This window comes from Corvus kubaryi, unplaced genomic scaffold (assembly GCF_017639235.1).
Source record: "Corvus kubaryi isolate FWS band 111438036 unplaced genomic scaffold, C.kubaryi_AGA036_p1.0 37292, whole genome shotgun sequence".
NCBI classification, from domain to species: domain Eukaryota; kingdom Metazoa; phylum Chordata; class Aves; order Passeriformes; family Corvidae; genus Corvus; species Corvus kubaryi.
Genome location: NW_024581091.1, coordinates 487964 through 510921, shown reverse-complemented (window position 1 = coordinate 510921; position 22958 = coordinate 487964). Strand labels below are relative to the sequence as shown.

General features: G+C 48.9%; 1 protein-coding gene across 1 annotated transcript; it reads right to left on the bottom strand.

Moving 5' to 3' along the window:
• Nucleotides 1-1196: 1196 nt before the first annotated feature.
• Nucleotides 1197-22753, bottom strand: PURG (purine rich element binding protein G). Its single transcript, XM_042026869.1, has one exon. It carries the CDS (start codon nt 22398-22400, stop codon nt 21390-21392), a length of 1011 nt encoding a protein of 336 aa, XP_041882803.1. The 5' UTR covers nt 22401-22753; the 3' UTR covers nt 1197-21389.
• Nucleotides 22754-22958: the final 205 nt, after the last annotated feature.

Genomic DNA, 22958 nt, shown 5'->3' with positions numbered 1-22958 from the left:
CACCTGACCCCCCGTGAGGGTGCAAGGGAGCACCGGACTGCTCAGGGCCACGAGGACACTGATCCCTGAAACACATTTTGGGGTGCTGACACAGCATTTTTGAAGCAGATGGGAGGCAGACATACCTGGCAGCACCCTCCGTGAAGCCTGGATTCTTTTTCCCAGTGTCTCCCCACAGGATTCACCTCCCTCCTTCCTGGTTGTGGCATCTATCGCCATAGGCAGCACTGCTCATACTGTGAGGAGCAGCAGGAAACATTACAAAACCTTGACATACTGGGAAAAAAAAGCCAGAGAGAGGTCAAGAGGGGAGGAAAGAGGCAAAGAGAGGGGGAACGCTGCCAGGAGAAGGGGGATGAATCTCTGAAAATGGACTCTGGTGCCGTAACATACGCACAGGGATGGACTCCGAAAGAAAGGAGAGCGACCAAACCCTCACAAGGATCCTCCTGAAATGTTCCTCTCAGACACACATGCATCTTTTAGGGAATATAAAATGCCCTCCTGCATCAGCCTGCAACAATTTTTATCCCCAAATAGCTGTTTTGGGGAGGGGGACGAACCTCAAAACCTGCGAGCCTTGCACCAGGTTTTGTTAGCAAACGCAGGCGAATCTGGAATATTTGCTTATTCCTTTCATTGAACCTCCTGGCTGATTTGATTACTTCCCTGGAAACGCATGTGCAAATCAGTTTTCCAGCCTTTTGAGGGCACTGCCTTCCGCCGCGATGTCTCCAGTGACTGATGCCAACGTCTTGCTAATGCAATGTGCAGGAAGAGCCGGCGTTGGATGCCGACGCCGATGCCCAGAGCTCTCGGCCGCTCGCAGCCATAAATCCCTCCGTTCCCAAATGCAAAACACTGCTGTCAGAAATGCCTCACCCTGAAAAAATGTGTTAGCAACAATTCAATCTCTCAAATTAAGCAGGCTGAGACACGGCCATTCCTCTGCCACGCACTTACCCGGATAGAAGGATCCGATGATGGAAGACTGGGGGAGAAAAGGGCATCATCAAATTGAAAAGCCCCAGGGAGATGAATGGGAGATAACGGAGGGAAAAACATTTAGAGCCTGAAATGATTCCCCCTCCTGGAAAAACCTCCTTCTCGCCTCCCTGGGAAGCGCTCAAAGGAGACCTGTGGTGCAGGCACCTTCGAGCAGGGATAAATATGATGGTAAGAAGCCGAGCAGACAGTTAAGACTACACAAGTAAGCAAATTTATTTGAAGACAGAACAAATATCGTGGCAAACAACAATATGCAAATTCAGTTGAGAACAGGGGTAAATATCAGACTTTGTTTTCAAATCGATATAAAATATAGTCAGATTTCATTTTGTCCAAAAAGCAGCTCGCATCGGGATGGGGGGGTTGGAGGGGATGGCCCTGTTCATGCCATCTGAGGTGTGTGTCACCTGGAAAACCTCAGGCTCAGGAGGTGGCTCCTCTGCCAGCGGAGATGAGCGATGCTGGGAGGAGATGGAGGCGCCTTTGGGACTCTAGATTTCTACCTCGATTCTCCTTAAAAGCCAATTTTTGCCACTAAGCAAGGGGCGGGTTCATCCCCTCCAAGACCCTCAGTGCCCACCCCCCTATGTTTGGATCATGCAGTCACGGGGCTCCTGGTTGCTTTTTAGGGTTGGGCATCTTTGAAGGCACCTGCACCTCCTCTTCCTCAGTGGCTCCTGATGGATCAACCTCCCGTGGCTGAGCTGAAAAGCCAGCGAGGGAGCAGCTCACCTCGGATGCCAGAGGAGTGAACAGGACGAAATCCCCTCCCAGAGTGAAGGTGCTGGCGGGCTGCTTTCCAGAAAAACCATCCCAAAATAAAAGCAGACATAGAAAACATTAGATTGTCAATGAGGCTTTGAAACAAATTCAAGTTTATCCTTAATTTTTCTCGTATGTGTGTGTGTGTGTGAGACTTCATACAAACAGACAAGAAAGACGTGGTGAACTTCAAGCTCTGGACAGGCATGTGGTCAGTTAGCGTCCGCAGAAGCACCATGGGATACGGAGGAGTTAGCACCAGAGAGTTTGGAGGACCTAACTGAGCACATGCGTCCTTTGGGAAACGTGGGGATGCCGTGGGAATGGGCAGTGGGGAGACATGGAACAGTCCATTAGAAACAATACAAGGCAATTCATGAGTTTTCATACAGTACAATACAGTCACTGATCAATTAACCCTTTCAGTACAGTACATGACAAGTAACACTTTGCACCCTGTTAGCACTAGGAAAGGAGGGCTTGGGCTGGAGAGGGGTGGCTGGTGGGCTATCCCTTCCTGCCACTGGATTTTAGTGACTGTGGATTGCTTCAGCTGTTTTCCCACCCCAGCTCAGACAGCCCGACCCCAGCCTGGCTCCTGGGGGGATGCACTGGTGGAGAGCAATGCCACCAGTCCATCCACCCACAGCGAGGGCTGCACCCAAATCACAGAATCCTAGAATCCCAGAATGGAAGGGACCTTACAGATCATCTAATTCCACCCTCCCTGCCATGGGCAGGGACACCTTTCACCAGACCAAGTTGCAAAATCGTCCTGGTTTGGCCATGGGGATGGGAGAGCCACCCTGCTCTGCCCCGTGCCAGCCACCGAACCGATGAGAAAACATCCAATTTAAGTTCCACCTGGCCGATTCTGGTGCTGAAACATGGAGAAAAGGGTTCAGAGGCTGCGTTCAGATGGCCTCGAGCCAAACCTGCTTCTTCCCTCAGGCGTAGTGAGAACAGGGTCCATTGGAAAAGTGCTGAATTACAGTACATTGGCATTTCCATATGTCAACTATTGAACAGCAAAACAGATTGTTTGAAAACAGAATCAGTATCGTACAGTAAGTTCACACTTAATTCTTCACCGTTTCTACACTTGTAACACATGCATTTTATTTCCATTAGTTTAATGCCAGTAGGACCAACATCCTCCAGAACAATGATCTAACATTAAACAAAACTTCCTAAGGAAAATATTAAGCATCACATAAAGTTTCAGGAAAAACCTGTTAATTAGCATCACAAGGTACTCAGATTTACATTTAGGAGTTTTCATGCCGTGACTTTAAAACACCTTTTGGTTAATATCCTGGGGGGCAGGGGGAAACAAACCCAAAAAAACCCAAACCAACCCCCAAAAAAGAAAAAATTAAAAAAGGAATGTTTCAGGAAAAAATATATTTCTCTATGTGGGTACACACCCAGGGAGACAAGCACGAACACGCGTGCATGGGTGTGTGCACAATTTTGTTTCGATAAACTCGACTCATTTCAAGGGCATTTTCATGGGTCCAAAAAGACTTTCAAGGAAACGAACTCTAAACTGCTGAAGCAAATTAAAAAGTCTCTCTTGGAGGAACAGAAAAGGTTGGTAAAACATCGCCTGTGTGCTGTTACAATGCGCTTTCCATGAGCTATCTGAAAACCCAAACAACTAAAAATCCTTGTTTTCCACCCAGAAGGCCCTTCCAAAGCCAGGGGTACTGTGCTAGGAGTTGCATTCAGGCCTCAAGTGTGATGGCCAGGAGAAAACGCTTAATTCTACCTTCCCAAAGGATAAGATGCCATCTCCAAGGGGCAAAAAACTACACCTGAGGGGGAAAATAAGACCAGAAGACCTGTTCCACATTCCCCTTTCTCCCAAGCTTAATTTCCATGGACTCAGTGAGACTGGTGGGCTCGCTGGGGGGGAGATTTTCCAAATGGTTTGCCCTTATCCTGGTGACAGTGAGCAGGATGTGGGCTCTGAGTCACCGAGCTACTTTCTGAAGAGGCTGTTTCCTCAGCCATTATAATTTTGGGGGCTCAGACAGAGCAGCAGCATCGCCCGGTGCTATTTCTTTAAAGCTAAACTTGCAGGATAACTTGGGGGGGGCAGGAAGAGAAGAAACCAAACCAACCCAAAATGTGGATTCTATTTATATTTTAACATCCGGTGATAGAGGGTGTAAAAGCATAATACTTGGGGTTACTCAAGATTTGGGGGTTTTAACCATCTTCAGTACCCACTGAATATTCAAGCCCCTGAAGGTCTGTTGAAGAAGGAAGCCAAGAAAACCAGCCACTAAAACTGGAGTTGTTTAGGAAAACTCCTCCATCTGCTGCAACAAGGAAACCCAGTACACCCATTTCTTTTTGTTGCTGAAGGTTATTTCCATGATGGCCCCTTGGTAGCAGTGAAGGAGAAGACCTAATTCCCTTCTCTGCATTCACACTGATCACGCCGTACTGGCAGGGTTTATCCATCAAGCGTGACTGGGGAGAAACTCCCATCACGGAGGATTGCCAGAGAAAGATTTGGATTGACTATGGGCTCATCAAGGATGATGAGCAGCAGTCCCAAGTGCGGATACCCCGGCGTGAAGGAAACACGGGGCTCTCACGCCCACCATGATTTATTTGCTGCTGTGGAAAACCCACAAGGGCTTTTAAAGAAGCACAACACCACCATCTGGTTGAGAGTGGGTGGTTTGGGACATCAAAACCCAGATTATTAAGCATCCCAGGGATCACCATCCTATTTCGAATCCTAGAGATTTCTGACTATGTTTCCTACTAACTCTACCCTGCTGCTTTCTTGCTGGCAAGGGTGCTCTGATCCCTGGCCTTCCATACGGAAATACCACAGGAATTTAACAGGAATAGCAAGCACATCTGAACTGCCTCTGAGCACGAGAGCTGATCAACTCCTGACAACGCTTTTGAAATTCAGCAGCAAACCCCAGGGTTATTATGCTCCATCTTCTAAATCGTCTGTAAATCTTTATTTACTTAAAAATACCTTTTGCAGTTGAAGCCCACGACCAATCCCAACAGCATTTCCAGTGCAGGCACAATGATGGCTTTTATTGCAGTGGCTTGAGCGCAGCCTTTATTGGTACCAGGATCTCAGACTGGTTTGAACTGGGCTGTCCCATGGACTCACTGGGGTCTCGCACCAGACACAAGAGTGTCTGCCCTACGCCTCTCACTGCACTCAGTTCCAGGTGTCGAGGAGATGATCTTGCACCATCCCGATCCCTTCTGAGACTTCTCCTGTATCTTTGGTGTTTTTAAAAGCCATGTGCTCGGGTCTCCGGGCGACCTCGAAGTTTACAACAACCACGTCTGCCTGGATGTCAGTGATTTGGGTGTTGGTTCTGCCGTGTAAAATAAGCTTGGATGGGTTAAATTCCCTACTATCAAGTCGCTAATGGATATGTAATGGAAATCAGGCACCAGACAGTGGTCCAACACACCTCAAAATTTTCTTCTGATGGCCCCTACGTAATTCACACTGCGCCTAGGAGGGTAAATAGATGGGGAAAAGAAGAGAGTTCAAAACTCAGTGCTAACAGTACGTACAAAAGTGCAGTGCTCAGTTTAGTCCGAAGCAAAGTGACTACTAGTACTTAAAGTGCTAGTCCCAACATCAGTTTGGTTCAGTGTCCGAAACACGGGGGGAACACGGGGAGGGTAGCCCGGGGGGAAATTAAAAACAGACAGCACTGCAACTGCACATGCCACACCAGGAGTGCTTCAAATCACACCACTGCGGAGGGACGCGCAACGCCACGGCTCAGCTTGTGAACACACACGAGCAAACGACTGACACCTTTCAGATTACTATAAAGAACAGCTCCATTAACTCCATCACTACGAACCCGTTCGGGAAGCAAGTGGTCACAGCGCACGGAAAACAAAAGACGACCCACTCCAAAACCAAGAGCCTTTTGGAACACTGACAAGTCTTTGCAACTAGGATACTCAAAGTCTAGCGAAAGCAGCCTTGCCCAGTGCCTGCAACAAGCTTGGCCAATGCTTCTCATGCACTTTACAGAGGCAGACTGCCTCCTCTTACACGCTATCTTACAGCTTAGCCTTTTTCCCTATTTATTTGTGGTCTGCTTCGTTAATTGTAGCTTTCTGACCATGCATTCAGCTGGCTTGTTTCTCTTAACCACCCTACCAGTCAAAGGACAATGTATGCAAGGACGAGACGACGAAGGCGGTCTGGTAAACACTGATCTTATTAACATTCTCATGAAGAAAAAAGCCCCAGCGAAGGACTTTGGATCAGCACGCTCCTGGAAAGAAGCTGGGAAAGGAGGATTCATCCCAACAGATGACAGGCGCTCCCGTTTCTTTCTGTAAACACACACTTCGCACCAACTGCCCCATCACCCAGCCCTACCTTTACACCTGTGCTAGAAAAGCAATGGCTCCGCTTGCTGGAAACAGAGCGCAGGAAACCCCCCTGCTATGACTGTGCTGGTCCCAGTCCTCACCCTAGGCTGGAAGTGTTTCCCTGTAAGCTGGGACATGCTCCAGCAGTGCCCTCCCACCCCCTTACCTCAGGAGCTCAGCACTTGCAAAAATAGGGTGTTTTCTCCCAAAACAAAAGTACCAAATGAGAAAGGGGGAAAGCAGAACCTTCAGTTCTCACTATGTTTCAGCAGGCACCCCAAAAAAAGGTCACGGAACAGCAAAGTGGCTCCCTGGGCCCTGCATGCATTGCCACCAACTCTCCCAAGCGTTGTACAAGGCACCATCTGTCTGTGCAACATCTGGTGTGTCCACAGCGGGTGTAGATCTTTTTTATGTAGAAAGCTCTTTTTAAGTCAAAAGTATTGACTTGCTGGAGCTGACAGGATATGTTGGGGATGTTGCAGGTACAGATGCAGACATGTTCCTCATCAGAGACCAAGCACTAGGGAGATGGTTTTCCAGAAGCAGAGAACACTACTATCCCAGGGGTAAAAACAGAGCTACAAACTCAGGTCACTTATTTCCATTCCTGCCAGAAAGAGCCGGATTTAACACGCAAAAAGCAAGGTCGTGCACACAGGGGATATGGATGTAGATCCATCTTTGCAGGCATACAGCTGGGAAGAAAGGAGCCTGGAAAAGATGTGGGAGCTGGAGAAGTGCAGTGTGAGATTGGCAGTGCCCCGCAGTGAGGAGGGCAACGAGGTGCACAGTGGGGAAACGCGACCATCTAGTCCACCATCCAGACAGGAAACTTCTGGAATGATATATCCAGCCTTGCTGCCAAAGCAGCAAGGTCTGGGGAATGTACACAAGCACGTGGATGTGGCCACGATCCTGCCACCCAGCAGCAAGGAACAAGTCCATCGTGGGGGGAAAGTGTGCCAGCTTGCACACCATCGCTTTCCCTAAGTGACGCTGGAGGCTTGCGGGATTAAAAGCAATCGTTGAGCAATAGATAGGGCAAAGAAGCATCTTCCAGGACTGTATTCAAGCCTGACCTTCCAAGACTGGCACATCTCACCACGTGCCATATGCAGGCACTGGGATCCCATTAGGTTTAAGTAGCATTGACCTCAATGTTGAGACCAAATCCAAACATTGTAGGCATGGACAGTTACCAGCCTGAAAACTCCCGTGCCAAAAAGACTCCTTTTCCACGTCTTTTTATAACATGTTCTTTCCTGTCTTCCGATTGAAAGGATTTTTGGCAGATGATTTGGAAGCGGATAATAAATCTAATGCTAGGACACCGCGTCCAATTGCACAGTAATTTCCTGCACGGCTCTCACATGGAAGTTTACACGTCGTGCTGCATCTTTGCGGCTTTAGTTTGTCCTATGGATACACCATTGCCCGTGTGTGACACTCCTTACAATTCTGCCTCCACCTGGACTGGCAACTCTTTTGCTGCGTCGGAGCCTGCAGATATCCGTGCACTGGTTTTCAGTGGCGAATCAAGTGATTCCCAGACACAGCCTATTTCCAAGGAAAACGCCATCCCAGACTGCTCGGTACCAGAGGCACTACAGTGCAAACTGGAGATGCGGGGCCATTTTTAATTCTATGCTAATTATTGCAATAAAAACCAGATCCTGCAGCGCAAGACCCATTCTGGGAAGAAATAATCATCCATCTTTCGTAGCTGTAGCCGTGCTGCTCGAGAAGAAGCTTATTTACAAAATGGCAATCTCCAGAAAAAAGCTGTTATCGTTGCCTGACAAAGCCATATATTCTGGTACCTTCTGGGGGGCTCTGTCTGGGAAATTCCTCTTTGAAACCAAACACTATAAACCTCAAATATGGAAAAACCCCATCCTGTTCAACCAAAAACAGCTGTAGGGCTAATGCAACCCACCGTGATACAGAAATGATGCTTGGAGATCCCTGCTTTGAAATCCCTGCTTTCGGTTTAGAGCAGGAAAATCATATTACCTCTAAATTATTTATATGTGAAAAGATGCTTTTAATAAAAGCATCAATGGTGTGTAAACAAAAATGAAATTCCTAAAGCAGACTTTCCACATTTTGTATGGTTACTTAAACGTGGATGAGAAACATCCTTTTTCCCCCCTGGACAAAAACATCCATCGTGCAGGATGGCATGAAAATGCCCTTTTTTAGTATGCAGGAAACACAAAAAGCCAAATAAAGCCATGGACCTGCAGAGTGGTTGTGAAAGGGATGAAGAAAAGCCAACCAAGCAGCAGGATTGCAATCTGTTCCCGCTCCCCCCACGTAGCGCCGCGGTCCCTGAAGAGGCTCTCACACCAGATTGCACTGCCAGACAATCTTATGGAGACAGGAACCTGCACTTGGGTCTCAGCCAAGCAAGACCCCCAGCGCCTCTTTCCTGGACTGTCAAGACGCAATCTTCCTCCAAGAGCTGCTTGTACCCTGGGATGCCACCGTCCATGGAAAGGGCTCTGCTCCACCTTCTCCGTCTCTCCTCACCGGGTATCCATGAGGCCTACATCCAGCATTCCCAGGCACATTCCTGGGGAGCAGCAGAACAGCTCCGATACATCGCCCCGCTGTAATGATGGAGCCTGAAGACAGGAACATTGGACCACAGGGACAGCATGTTGAAAGCAAAACATTTTATTACCATCGGTTAAGCTTCATAATGCACGCTTATGAGTAAGAGAGAGGTTATATGGAGATCACTTTGCTCCCTACCAACTGCAGCTTCTGGGATTAAATGCAGCAGCTGTTGAGCGGAGCAGAACGGGACCAGTGGAAAGAAAAGGAGAATAACATACATTTGAAACGACGGGGGGTAGCTTGGCAGAAAACAGGCCCCTGACTTGAAATTCAACGAGAAAGGCTTTTTTTTTTTTTACTGCTGTACTAAAAGCCACGGAGTCCTGGACAACAGCTGGTGACCAAGCACTGCTCTGGAAACGCACCCCTCTAACTCAATACCCACCTCAGCAACCACCACCTGGTACGGGCGCCGCAGCTCCGACACAACACGGGAATGTTGGAGGGGAACGCTTTTCCTTGGGGCCACGACACCTCTACAGTTAATGGATCAAGCCCAGGATGCTGCAAAAACAGGAGCTCCTGACTAATCACACCCCCACAGGAGTCTATGGGAAATTCTGGTGGCCATGGAGGCAGAAGGGTGGATGACAACGGCGATCTATCCCAAATTCTGGATGCTTGGCTAGCTCAGCGAGAGCGCCCTGCAAGGCTCGCCTGGGGTTGACTCAGACGTGCAATTTTTGGTTTGTTTTCTGTCCGTTTCCATGCAATGTTTTTGACAGTAAATGCCAGCCTGAGATGGTTTCTAAAGAACACAAGTTTCTTCCAGCAGAAATTGCCCCTTCAATCTAAGATCAAAAATCCAGTTATCTTTCCTAGAGTTCAGAGGCCACAAAAAAGCTATTTTGGACCATCGGCTGAAGAGTCACTAAGACACTTTACCAGCACCAGCTTTTTTAGCTCAAATCAGTTTACCTTCCAGCCAATCTTCCACAAGCAGCTTCAAATTGTATCAAACCCTATCCCGAGGAACACTCTGCTTTCCCCTTTCCTGATTATTACCACTCTCATTTCACAATAGTTTCTGCATTCAAACAGAATTCAAAGGAGAAAATGCCTCCACTAGTGAAAGAGAACTCCAGTTATTGCTAGCACAAAGCTACCAATTTTTCTTCTAGCAAACAAACTGCTTGGCTAGAAAGGTGGGAAGCTCTTGGAAGACTGAGAGACTGGAGGAGGCTGGTTTTTAGGCTGAGGCAAGTGAAAAATCCCCATACTGTGGCCTCTTGCTTGTTTTGTTTTGCACAGCATCTTCAGCCTCGCTGAGAGGAAGAGGCCGGTGTGGGTTTTTAACAACACGAGAGAGCACCTCAAGGGCTATTGCAACAGCTCAAGGGCTGCAGTGGGGAGGAGGAGGGTGAACTTCCCTCGGTGGAGAGCCTGAGGAGGGAGGTTTAGGGAGGTTATCCCAGCTTTAGAAGGTGTCTCCTAAGAGCGGGAAAAAGGTGTGAAAAGCAACAGGTTAAACTGCAGCTTGATGCTGCAGGCAGGAGTTAAGTGGGCACCACCTCTGCCTCGTGCTCTGGATTGGGGGTTTTCTTGGAGTTTCACACGTATCAGCACAAAACACACACTGCCAAACAGACAGTTTTAAGCTGTTTTTAAAAGGAAAAGTCTCTGTAATATGCCTTCACCAAGGTAACCCACAGTAAAAAGCTGGCAGCATCCATGAAAACGTTCATCAGGCGACTCCAGCACCTCCCTCTTCTTTTTATACTTCTTTTTTTAAAGTAAGACAGCTAGAAGGAACTTATCAGTGGTTAGCTCGAAGGGTTACCCCTGGCAGCACTGAGGGATGACTGTGCTGACATCAGCAATAAATGCTGCTAAGGAGAGGGGCCTGGCATGCAGCAGGATTACGTGCACACTGCATGCCAGCATATGCTGATCCCAGGACAGACATGTCTGTAGGCTCTCCAAAGTGGATGCACCAGGCAAGAGGCGAAAGTCCCACGAGGCGGAAAAGGGAGGATGAAAGAGTTGGGCTCCTGTGATACCCAGGATAAAGCTGTTGACACCTTCCCTTTGAGTTATAATGGGATACACAATACCTGTGGGTGGCGGTCCCTTGCCTAGCTCAGGTCTCTGCTGCCACTTTGACCCAGGTCCTACTGGCAGGCTCTGGTGGTCCCTGGTCCTGGTGCCTCCCCACTGCAGCAACTGGAGTCCGTACAGGACTGTCAGAGAGTAGACAGGAGCTTGGCAGAGGCACAGCTCTTATCTCCACATCTTCATACTCACTTTGCTGTGGGCATGTTCATCCCACGTGCCTGAATTTACTAACCCACATCAAACCCCTGGGTCGATTCCTAAACTGATTTGGAAGCACTTGCTGTTACACATGCAGAGAAAAGTGACTCTAATTACTCTGCACCCCATTTAAATGTCCTGGGGAGAATGAAATCCTGGCACCGTGCAAAGAAACCAAATTGAGGTTACACGTAACAAAGGATCCAGGCATGCCGTTGAGCTGTGGTGGGGAGGAAGAGCCTGAGCTCGGAGCAGCACTTGCAGCAGATGCAGCAAAGCTCATCCCTGGGGAAGCTGTCAGACATTGCCTACAAGCGAGATGGTGCGCGCCGGCTGCTCGGAGGAAGCAGCGAGTCTGCCGTCAGCACAGGATCAAATGTGCCCCAGGTAACTGGTTCATGCAACCCTAATCGACATGGGAGCCATCCCTGAGGGAATGACTGCATGGTTAAATAACTCTCACTTTGCTGCAGCTTCACCCCAAGAATCTGCCCCAGCCTAGAGGTAACATCTGCCAGAACCCCACCACCCATGCAACGGCTGCAGAAGCATGTGAGAGCTGCAGAACAGGATCCCTGGAATGGTTAAGGCCAAAACACACCAAAACAGAGCAAAACGACTATCTGGGCAAAATATAACCAGCTCCACATCTTTTTTCCTACACTGGCCGCAGCAGTTAGCAAACGCACAGGGACGGAGGGAACCAAGGCACATTCGGGCTTTGCACAACATTTCCAGAGGGATTCGTAACAAAAGCTTAAGAAAAAGGTGCTGAACTTCTAAGAAGAAAAGAGATTTGGGGCCCTCAAGCCAGGTCATGCACAAGACATGAACTTGGTGATCCAACGGGGAAAAGGAACAACATAAGCAGGACCAGGCCCTGCGGGCAAAGTGAGAGGAGAATGTCCCTATGCACTGAGCTATATGAACACCTACAGGGGTTGCTGCCTGTGCTGCTTTAGTGACCTTGATGTTCTGCAAACAGATGGAGCAAGAAATAAAATGCCAGCCTTAAAGGATACGCTCTGAGGTAAGAGGCACAGAAGTTAGGTTCACCTTGTGAAACACGGTGCCTAGTCTCAGCTTATAGGTAAACATTTCAGCCAAAAAACTCTAATTTTACCAGGATGGGGGGGATTATTAAAAATGCTGAAATTAAAACACCTCATCACTTACTACAGGGATGTGCACATTAACTGAGTTGTTGAATCTAGGATAAATCCTACTGCCAAGAACTAGATCAAACCCTTGCCCTCTGTCCTTGGCTGTCAGCAGCCTCTGCTCATCTGTGCTGTGACATCTACCTGGGAAAAACTCTTCTAAAAGTGCCACCAGCACAATGCTCCACTCTTCAAACACTTTGCCATGTTTATTGGAGTCTCAGGAGAGAGACCGTCCTTGGAGGCAGATCAGTTCCCTCACAAATTCCTGTTCTAGGCAGCCCTATAGAGATCTCAGGAGTGCTCAAACATCTAGAAGGAAAGAAAAAGCAGCTATCGTGAAGACAACCCAAACAGAAACTTCTGTTGACTGCACACTGAGGTGCATTTACTCCAGAGTACTGCTCCGTCACTTCTCTCCCAAAACCTAAGGTCTCTGGCCTTAGATTCCCCCTGCCAGCTTCCTGGAGGAGAGAAAGACTCTGCTTTTACATCAGGTACTTCCCAACTAGGCAGCAGCACAGCAACCTCCTCCATGCCCACAGTAAAAATGACAATTTGCAAAACAGCAAGAGGTCCAGGGGGAACTTCCAGAGACAAAACAGCTCCTGTTCAACACCAGTTGCCAAGGGAAGCGGTGGGAACAATGCCAGCGCCGGGCTCAGCTCCCTGTGAGCCCTGAGGTTTGCTCTCGTGCTGCAAAGCCGTCGGGGTCCGCTGCTGCCAGCACACGACGTGCTCCCGCTCACCCTTTAACATGGAACAGCAGGGATAATTAATTTACGTTAAAAATACCAGGGCTGCATTGGCACATCCAGCCTTTTCCCTAGGAAGAGGAGGGAGGAAATAGCTGCCTGACACATGTTGGTCATATGCCTAAATGCCCTTCTGGAAGGTGCTGGGATGAATATGCATGTCGAGTAGTGACAGTGTGGGACAGGAGGAGCTTCTCCCTGGTTAGACCTACACAAAACTCTCAGATCTCCTCGCACTAAAAATGTTACTGAGGGAAAGTTCATGCCAATATTTCTGTGACTCTTCATATGATGAGTACACACAATCCTGGGAGATTTAGGAACATAAGGGAAAGCCTGTATTTCCAAACATGCTGGCACAGGGAGCTTATATTGTCACTTGATGCTTTCCTTACATTTGTGTTTGAACAGACTCATCAGAAAGCAACAAGAACACAACCAGGGCTAAAAATTACCCTTGGTGGAAGATTTTGTATTTCCTTTGGAAAGGATGCAGAAGAGACATGACAACAGCCTTTAGTTATGTGTAAGAGCTGCAGCAGGGGAGAAACCAAATTGTTTTTACAACTCCTCTGGAGAGCATGGCCTGTAAGGCAAAAAGCTATAGAATTAGATGGAAGCTAGGGACACGTGGACTGGACAGCAGGAGAAGTATCAGAGAGGAAGCAGGGCAAAATAGCTTAGGGAGGGAAGCTGGGCATATATCCAGCATGGGAGATTTGAAAGAGCAGATTTTTTCCAGGTTGTTCAACTTGGGAAAAATATGGATGCTTTTTGCTCTGTACCTGGCCCTGAAACACACCATTAGAGGCACCTTTGCACTTGCAAATTCAAGTTTAGAGTCAGGTAGGTTCCAAACCTTCCAAACACTACATTTCATCCCAAATTTCTCCCCGTCTCGCTTTCGGATATCATCGGTATTGATCAGTATCAGATCATCACAAGAACTCTCGCAACCCTTTGAGGTAGGGAGGTGTCATCCACCCCCTTTTAGCAGTGGAGAACACAGGCACAGGCAGGATAAAGCCAAAGTGATCCCATCTCCATTATCAGGAGGCCCAGCTTCCACACACTGACAGCTTTCCCAGAGTCCAGGCAATTACTCCAGCACTTCACTGGTTCAAAGCACAGCTTTCGACAGCTGTTGACACCGACCCCTGCTGCACCTCAGACCTCAGAGTGCCCGGCCCAGGAAAGCAAAGGTGGTACAAGTGGTGATCATCCGCAGAGACTTGTTAGAAAATACACAAACCCCTTTGCAAAGACAGGCACGAGATTTCTTCTTGAAAGCCACTTTCTTTCCCCTCTGGTCCCCTCCAGCCTTCACCGACAGCTTTCCTTTGCAATGGAAAAGAGCAGCCGCCCCATCGATAACACACAACACTCCGTCACTCATTCCTGGAGCAGGAGGCAGCCAATGCAGCGTGCGGAGCAAGGCTCTGGTGAAAAGCACACGCGAGCATCCATAAATTGGGATGGCATCAGCAAACCTTACAGGCCACCAACACTTGTGTGCTCCCCTAACCTTCTGCAGGTATTCCAGGGCAAGCCTCCCAGCTCAGCAAGAGCCAAGCCACGTGAGTCTCAAAGAGTGAGCTGTAAAAGCAGTTAACTCCACCCATTGGACACGCTTGGCCCCGGTGGGTTTGTTGGCAAGATTAGACACTTGCAGAGCGTGTTACTGTTCCCAAAGAGGAAGGAGAACCAGCCCAGAAGAACCACCCTGGTCCCCGAGTGGAGCATTAGGATCTGTGTCTCCTTCCCCAGCTCTGTGGGACTCCAGCGCTGAAGGTGCCGCCTATTCCTCCTACTACAGATAAAACCATCATCATGCTCTATGATTCCCTGGAGCACGCATCTTGTCCTCGCTTCCCTCCGCCCCCTCCTGCCTTTTCGTTCCTCTTCCTCGGTGGGAAGCACTTATCTCTGCTCTTACTCCCCCTCTCCCTCTGCATTGTGCCAACAACATGTGCTCCCAACAAGGACCAGATGGGAATACTTGTAAGAGCCTGGGGTTAACCCGTGTCTTTTATCCCACATACTCTGTGCTGTTTTGAAATGCAGATTCTATTGCATGCAATTTCTAGTGTAAAGATTTAAGGTTAGTAGTAGAGTATGTTGATATTGCTTGTGAAACCCATCTTGCTCCTACTGCACACTGAACACCTCCGATATGGGAAACAGGAAAGACGACGGATAGCGTTTTAATATGTCAAAGAGAAGGACCTATTGGAAACAGGGGGGAAACGAGTATTTGTAATATGACCGTGCATATATATCTCTAATATTCCTCTCTCCCTTGCCTCTGCGTTCATTTGTGCCCACACATGAATTCACAGATGTTGTGCCAGCGCGGTGCCGAGTGGGGCTGGGCACGGAGCCTCGGCTTTCACCGGCTGCCAGCAGCTGCCACCGAGGGCCATCTTTGCCTCCAATTAATCTCTGCGTGGCAAATGATCACGACGAAGAACAGACGCAAACTCCTGTCTGCAGGATGGATTTCCCCCACTGCGGTCAAGAAATCCACCCGACTGTCTGCGTGTCCAACCTACAACTCCAAGGCAGGAACCGTTATCCCACCTTGTTTAATACTGGTATGTTGGATGGGTCTGAAACCCCTGAAAGACAGAATGTGCCTTTTTAAGTTTCTACTCTGCGCAGAGCTAGCCATTTCCACGTGCCACTCCAAGTGTTTCAACGCAGCCTAGCAATTAAGAAGATGAATTAGCAAGTCGCTAATGACGGTTTTATTGGGGGGGGGCAGCCAGGCCCCTCGAGGCTAGGCCAGTAGGAACACAACCACATTCACCACACATGAGAAGCCAGCAGGCACCTGCACCTTTCCAGAAGCTGGTGTACATGAGAGAGCCCCGAGGCTGCAGGTTCAGGTTCCGCGTGATGCCTCCCTGCGCATGGGGAAGGAGTGATCTAATTACATCCATCACAGAAATGCCAAAACGACATCCGGCTTATAAAACCTCAATTTATGCTTTGACATTTCTGGAAAACCAATTTTTAATCCATGTCATCTATCAGGAGTTCTTGATATTTTACTTCACCTCGATGCTTTAGAATACTGTTGCCTTTATTGAGGTGCAGGTGGGGAACTGAACACAGGCTGACAAAATATTAGGAAGAAAAATTGGTGTCAGCCCATGAAAGCTTCTGCCGGTTTTGGAGAAACAGAACAGCAAAAGATCTGTCTTCAGCTTTTTCCAAATCCCCCAAATCCAAAAGCACTTCGTCCCCTGACCGGGGCTTTTTTCCTGTGGTCATGACAGGATTTGGCCATTTTTAGGCATGACCAGAGCACCTCAAACAATACTTTTTGGCAAAGGCTGTGAGGTGACAGCCACGCTCGGGTACAGCTTATGGTGTAGCCTTTAATTCCACTCTTTCTTGCATAAACTCTTAATTTCAAGCACAACCTTTACTTGAAAGGAATGGAAGGGTAGGAGGGGAAAGGTGAATTTTAAACATCACAATATGTTAAGTCATTAAAAATAAAGGGCAACTTAATTTTGGAGTAAGCAGCATAGAAAATCAAACAGAAGGTCTAATTTTCTTCAGGAATTCTTTCATAAATCATATATATCTAGTGTATGTACAGCAAAAATGGGAATGCCATGGAACTGAAAACGCTTATTAAGTAATTTTTGACCTGGTGCAAAATCTGGCCAGTAAAAATACACAATAATAGACTCCTTTCTACTATAGAAATTACTAGAATTGGATAACAGGACTGCAAGTCACACAAGCAGAAGGCTTCCTAACCACCACCAACTCCCTTCCCTGGGAGTTTAGGTCACTTCAATAGGCCATAGGGGGGAAAAAATGATGCAATTATCAGACTAGACATCTGTAGCTGAAAAAAAAAATGTGCTGACATTGATTTTGGTAATTGCTTGGGGGTTCCTTTTTGTATAAAGGACAGGATTTTAATATTTCTGCTTGGGATTTTACGAACATGGCAGTGCAGATTTGCAGAGCCAGGGGTTGTAAAATGGCATGGAGACATGACGTGGCCGGCAGCTGCCTCTTCTTTACAGCTCTCACCTTGCCTCAATGACGCCTCCAAGGAAGAGCTTTGCTTTCTTTTAACTACGTTTTCCCTTGCAGCCTTGCCGAAAACCTATGGAATTCTTACCAGGGCTGCGGCCAAGAGCTCGCACACAGCTCTGGGCAGAATAACATTTATCCAGACCGGTGGTGGGAGCAGATGTCCCCTCCTCAGACTGCACTTCAGATAAATAAGGTTATTTCGCTACGAGCTACTACAGGCTACAATATACTCACATAAATATATTAATGCCTATACGTGGATATGAACTGGTATATATCGGATACAGATAAGAAACACTTACGACGACGAGTAGATACCAATAACCACTGCAGCTTCTCGCTGGGTAAAGTCCATCGTCCATCCAGACTCCACGCGAGGAACCTGCAAGGGAGGGTTTCACCATCCCCCCGCAGCGCCCAGCGGGTCGCCCTCTCCACACCAGTGCAAAATGCTTCCCACCCCTTCCATAGCTCTGTACTTTACCAGGAAAGCCGGCTCCATGGGCCGGACTCAACACAACATCCCCCCAGCTGCAAGGCAGGGGAAGCCCCCGCAGCCCCTTCCACCCGGGATAAGCTTTTCAGGGATCACCCCACCTTTTGCAGCAGCAGCAGAGAAAGCCAGGTACAAGGCAGCTGCTGGACTTGGCTTTGTCAAGGCTACAAGCGCAAAGCTCGGTTTTAAGCCTCGACAGCAACATGGGGGGGCCCAGTTTGCAGAAGGGGCGAGGAGCCGCTGCGACAGCGGAGCTGAAGATGCTCAGCAGCTCTGCACATTGCAATTTAAAAAACCAAATTATCATCCCACTCTTGGTGGTTTGAGAGGATCCTCAATACAGAGCCTGTCCTCCTCTAACATACGAGCGGAGCTGGACCAAGCAGGATCAACAGGTCTCTAACAGACACATGCATGCAGGAGACGGCTTCTCTCAGCATTAGACTACGTTACCAAAGCATCCCCTTACCGGAGCGGGAGCAGAAATGTGCTCCTAATATTATTTACACAATATAAAGTGCATTAGGATTTAATAATTCAACTGACAGACTTTCTGCCGGGACCATACAATTTCAAAACAGAGGTGAGGGCTTGAATAGGAAATTCTCTCATGAGAAAAAGAGGTTCAGACCGGTGCTCTTCACCCTGTCCTCCTAAGGATTGTTTTTGGCCGTTCTTTCTAGTGCAAATAAGCTTGTGTTTTCTCAAGTTTAAGGGACATGGCAGTTTCAGGGCGTCAGGAACGAACATTTAAAACACATCAGGGATTCAGTGTTCCCGAGCATCTCGCTGGGCCCTTCTGGGCGCCAGCAGCCCGCATGGTCACTGCTCTGGGAAGCTGAAGACGCGCTGCCAAAAATACAAAGGAACCCGTTTCCGAATCTCACCGTTCAAGTTTTGCATTGCTACACTCCGAGCGCATCCCTACTACCCTCCAACCCAACATCTGCTTCCCATCACGTGCAAACCTGTTATCCTCCAGCCCAACGTCTGCGAACACCAGTGTTTTCCGTTGCGATGGAAACCCACAGCCACTGGTCTACCCATGAGTGATCGGCAATGAACATGAAGATCCCGATCCAGGTTTGGATACTAAGGTGCATCCCGTGCCAGGGGAATAAATGCATTAGCAGATCCTACAGGATACGTGCGTGCCAGAACCAAGGCTGGCCCGGCAGCCAGCAGTCGTTGGATTCCTGGGTGATATTTACAACAAACTAATGGCATTGGAAGGCCAATTAATTAACAAAAGAGAAAGGGTTTTTTTAAAAATGGGCAGCAATAAGGAAAGCCATTTTGCATCCTTTTTTCCTTTTAAAACGGTGAAGAAAACATCCCTTTCCAATCACGAGTAATTTCCTCACCAACACTACAGGAACACAGGGAAGGCATGAGCACTTACAACACACGTGGCCACTCAGGCTAATTCCAACCGAGGAGCTTTTACGATCCCTTGAGGCAAAGGCGGGCAGGGATGGGAGATGCCGAGCTCGCAGGGGAGGAACGCCACATAGAAACGGGAAGGAGAGGGTAAAAAGTTTGTACATTCATAGCTCCGGTTTGTTGGACTAGAAGTGAATTTTTTACCTCAGGCACTGTGACGGGCAGCAGCAGTCAGCGATACGCTAACGTACGCATCGACGACTCATTCACTAAATTCTGGTTTCACACCATAACAGGATGTAGAGTTCTTTTAAAGTGGGTTTTTGTGGGGTTGTTTTTAATTGACCTGTTAAAACCATTGGGACCAAAGCCCTAAGAGCAATGATGAACCAGTATCCTGCACAACTCCCGCTGATTCATCACGGTCCACTGGCTGTTCGAGTGATGGAGCGAAAACTTCTCTTCCAGGTTTGAACAGGGACCTGAAAGAGCAACCTATGGAGAAAGGGATGGGAGTTTTTGACACTAAGCCAAAGGCTTGGTTGCTGTAACTGCTATATGTGGTTTTAAAGGGGGAATCACCTAAAACAGTGAAATGAATTTTCTTACTTCTTGTCACAACCGTAACATTTTCCTAAAGGTTCTTTGGTGACTTTGGTGCAAGCTGTTATTTTTTTTTTCTTTTTTTTTTTTTTTTTTTCTTTTTTTAAAGTTAAAACAGATTGACTAGTTTTAGTACCCAAACTAAAGTCCAGATTTATCCTCTTGGTTCCCAACCCTGTCTCCCCAACCTTTCTCATTATGACATTAACAGGCAACAGCATTCGGATTGAGTGTGGCCAAGCAGTGTGCAGGTGGCTCCAGATTCAGAGTGGTGAACAGTCTGGTTGGAGATAAAGATGTTTCTCAAAAGGTTCAAAAATAAAGCATGTCATGGTTGCATGGAAAAATAGCTGGTCCACGTGCACACTAGGCCACTCTGTAATGACACAATTTGAGTGATTACAAATATCTCATCAGACATGGTAATGCCTGCTTAAAACAATCTTAAAGGTGAGCAACACGCTACTAGAAGTACCTGGAGCTCAGTCAAACTCCCACTGGTTCAGGGGGAAGGAGCTGGTTGCCCAAAGGCTGGACAAGCCCCTTATGTTATAAATACTCATGGTTTTAAGAAACGCAAAATCTTTCATCAACCTCCCAACCAGGTAATTGCACACATTCTCCCTCCAGGCAGAGAGTTAGTATCATGAGATTTAAAATTTACATCACAAAGACTCCAGGATGACACCGAAACCATGGGGCAGGCGATCAGGACTGGAGCTGCTCAAGGACAGCTCCAGCTCCGAGCGGGGAGGAAGGGGGTGATGGCAGGGCATGGATGTTGTCTCCCCAGCACCATCCACAATCAACACGGCAGAAAACCCAGCAGGGCATCCACCACAGCTTCCGAAACGCGCCACGGGTGAGCACGAAAGGGATGCCTTCCTACATGAATCCAGTGGTGCACCAAACACCCCAAAGGTCTTCCTCATGGCAGGAGGAGGAAAACACCCAGATGCTCTCCTTGCACAGGTAACATCCCAAGCGCATTGATTTGGAAGGGAAGCCGGGAGCCTCGGTCGCGGCATTCCCTCCACCTCCCAACACCCGCTCCACAGTCGCCTGTGGGAACGCCTACAAAAATACCTTCTGAAATTTTGGACAAAATGTGTTAAAAATGAAAAGAAAGATCACCGGCCTCGAACGGGCAGAACACGGAGATGAGGAGTGGGTTATTATTCACTGCCATTAATTCAGACGGCTGAGCACTCCGCTGTCCTGGGATACTCAGGTTATCTGGTCAGCACAAAACTACAGAATGAAGAACAGATCTTCTGCCCTTCACCAGCACGTGACTGAGGTCTGACCGGTTACCGAGATTTTACCCATAAACAGACTATTGTTTCCAACTCAACAACCAGGAGATGCCAACTTTAAAACCTCTCTCCCTCCTCCCACGCAGACCAGCGATTCACGTGGAGCTGATTTTTGCCATAAATGCTCTACGGTGACACTGCTCGGCCTTTGGACCGAGCACGGGCAGAAGCCAGTCCTGAAAAACTCGTGATAAGCAGAAACTGATACATTTCATCATAAGGTTCAGGGTGGGGGTACTTTTGTATCGTGTTTAAGTGCAACACAAGCCTTTTCTAGACTATTTAAAGGTCAGGGTGCCAGATTTTGTTTGTGCTGATACTCGTACTTCCAGTCTCCAACACTCGAAGCAGCTGACTCATACGAACTCGGGAGGTTGGTCCTTTCCTAAGACACACGGAGATGTTTTGGGCATAGTTTAACGTGATAACCAGACTCCTATAACATTACGTACTGGAGTTAGCAAGAACTACCAGAAAAGGACTTTACAAAAAACTGGGGCAACTTGGAATTACTATAGGTCAGTCCCTCTCACCAATTTCTGCTTGTTTTGTTTGGTTAATTGTCCAATGCACTCTATTCCAGACCCTCTTGCTCTTCACCACTGTCCCCTCTGGCATCCATTCTTTTCTCTTTATGGCTGTTGTAAATTCTCCTCATCTCTTCTTCGTACTTGATAAAATTTTCCCCGAACCGTGTCCACGCTTTGTACGGAACTGTGATGGTGTTACGGTAGGGCGGCCTCACCTCACTTACCTTCAGGAAGATGCCGTACCTGTTGGATCCCACGTCGAAGTAGAAGCGCTTGTTGTCCACTCGGAAGGAGGTGCCCTCGGGGAGCTCCGGGGGCTCGTCACCTCCCCCCCGGCGATCCTCTATGTCCCCCTCGCCATATTCTTCAATCAGCTGGACCAAAGCATCCCTGAACTCAATCATCCCTTGTGCCGGGAGGACGATCGTCTGTTCCTGTCCCAAGCTGTGGCCAAAATAACCCATCATGCCAGGTCCCCTGCTCATGGTCTGCCTAATCCGCAAGAAGCGCCCGCGCTGGTTCTCCTTCAGGTCCAGGTAGTACTTCCTGTTGTCCCTCTCGATGTACTCCGTTTTGAGGACGCTGTGAGGGGGCTCTTCGGAGCCCACGGACACCGGGGGCGAAGGCGGCGGGTGCTGCGGCCGCCTCCGGGGATGCTGCTCCTTGTCATTGCTGTGCTCGTGCCGGTGGCCATGGCCGCCCTTCAGGCCCAGGTGGGCGTAGTGCTCGATGAAGTCCCCCAGGCAGTCCTTCAGCTCGGCAGCCACGGACAAGGAGAGGGTCAGCTTGCTCTTCCTGATGTTGTCCTGCCTGCCCCTTCCTATCCAGACCTCGGCAATCTTCAGGAAGCGGCCGCGGGAGCTCTGTTTCACATCCAGATAAAATCGCTTCTTCTGGATGTCCACCCTCTTGGAGGCCAGCTCCTGGATCTCCATGCAGCTCCCCTGGGAGGAGGCCGGGTAGTGGTACTGCTGTTGGGACTGGGAATAAATGTTTCTGTGCAGGCCAGAGCCCCCCAGGTTCCTTCCTCCTCCTCCTCCTCTCCCTCTTTCCATCTTTACCAATCAGCTGGAAATAATACACAACAGAGACACAGATGACAACATCAGCACCAGGGGCCTGCTCGGCTCCTCGGCGGCGGCTCCGCTCGGCGCTGCTCTCCCTACAAAGGCTCCTGCATCCCTCTCCGCTGCCACTGGCACGCAGCATCGCAGCCCAAGGATCCCGGGCGCTCTTCTCCTCCCGTGCTCGGGCTCGCGGACAAGGGAGCCCTGATTCCAGCGGCACTCCCCGGCAGCACTCCCTGCCCTGCAGCCCCCCTCTCCTGCCCCTGTGGCACTACGGATCCTCCAGCCGTCCCACGGGGGTGGGTTATGGTGCCCTGTTTTGGGGGGCACTCACCCCTCTCCCAGGACTGCCGCTCCCCTCTGCAGGGTCTGTCTCCGTGCCGCTGCGTTCCCCCTCCATCACCCCCTCTGCTCTTCCTCCCGGGACACTGGGGGGCACTGGGGTTCCCCGCAGCACTGCCCTCCTGCCCGCCGGTACCCAAGGAGCCCCCCCTACCGCTGCATCTCCTGCCCCAGTGCGCCCAAGGCTTCAGTTCCTTCCCCCCC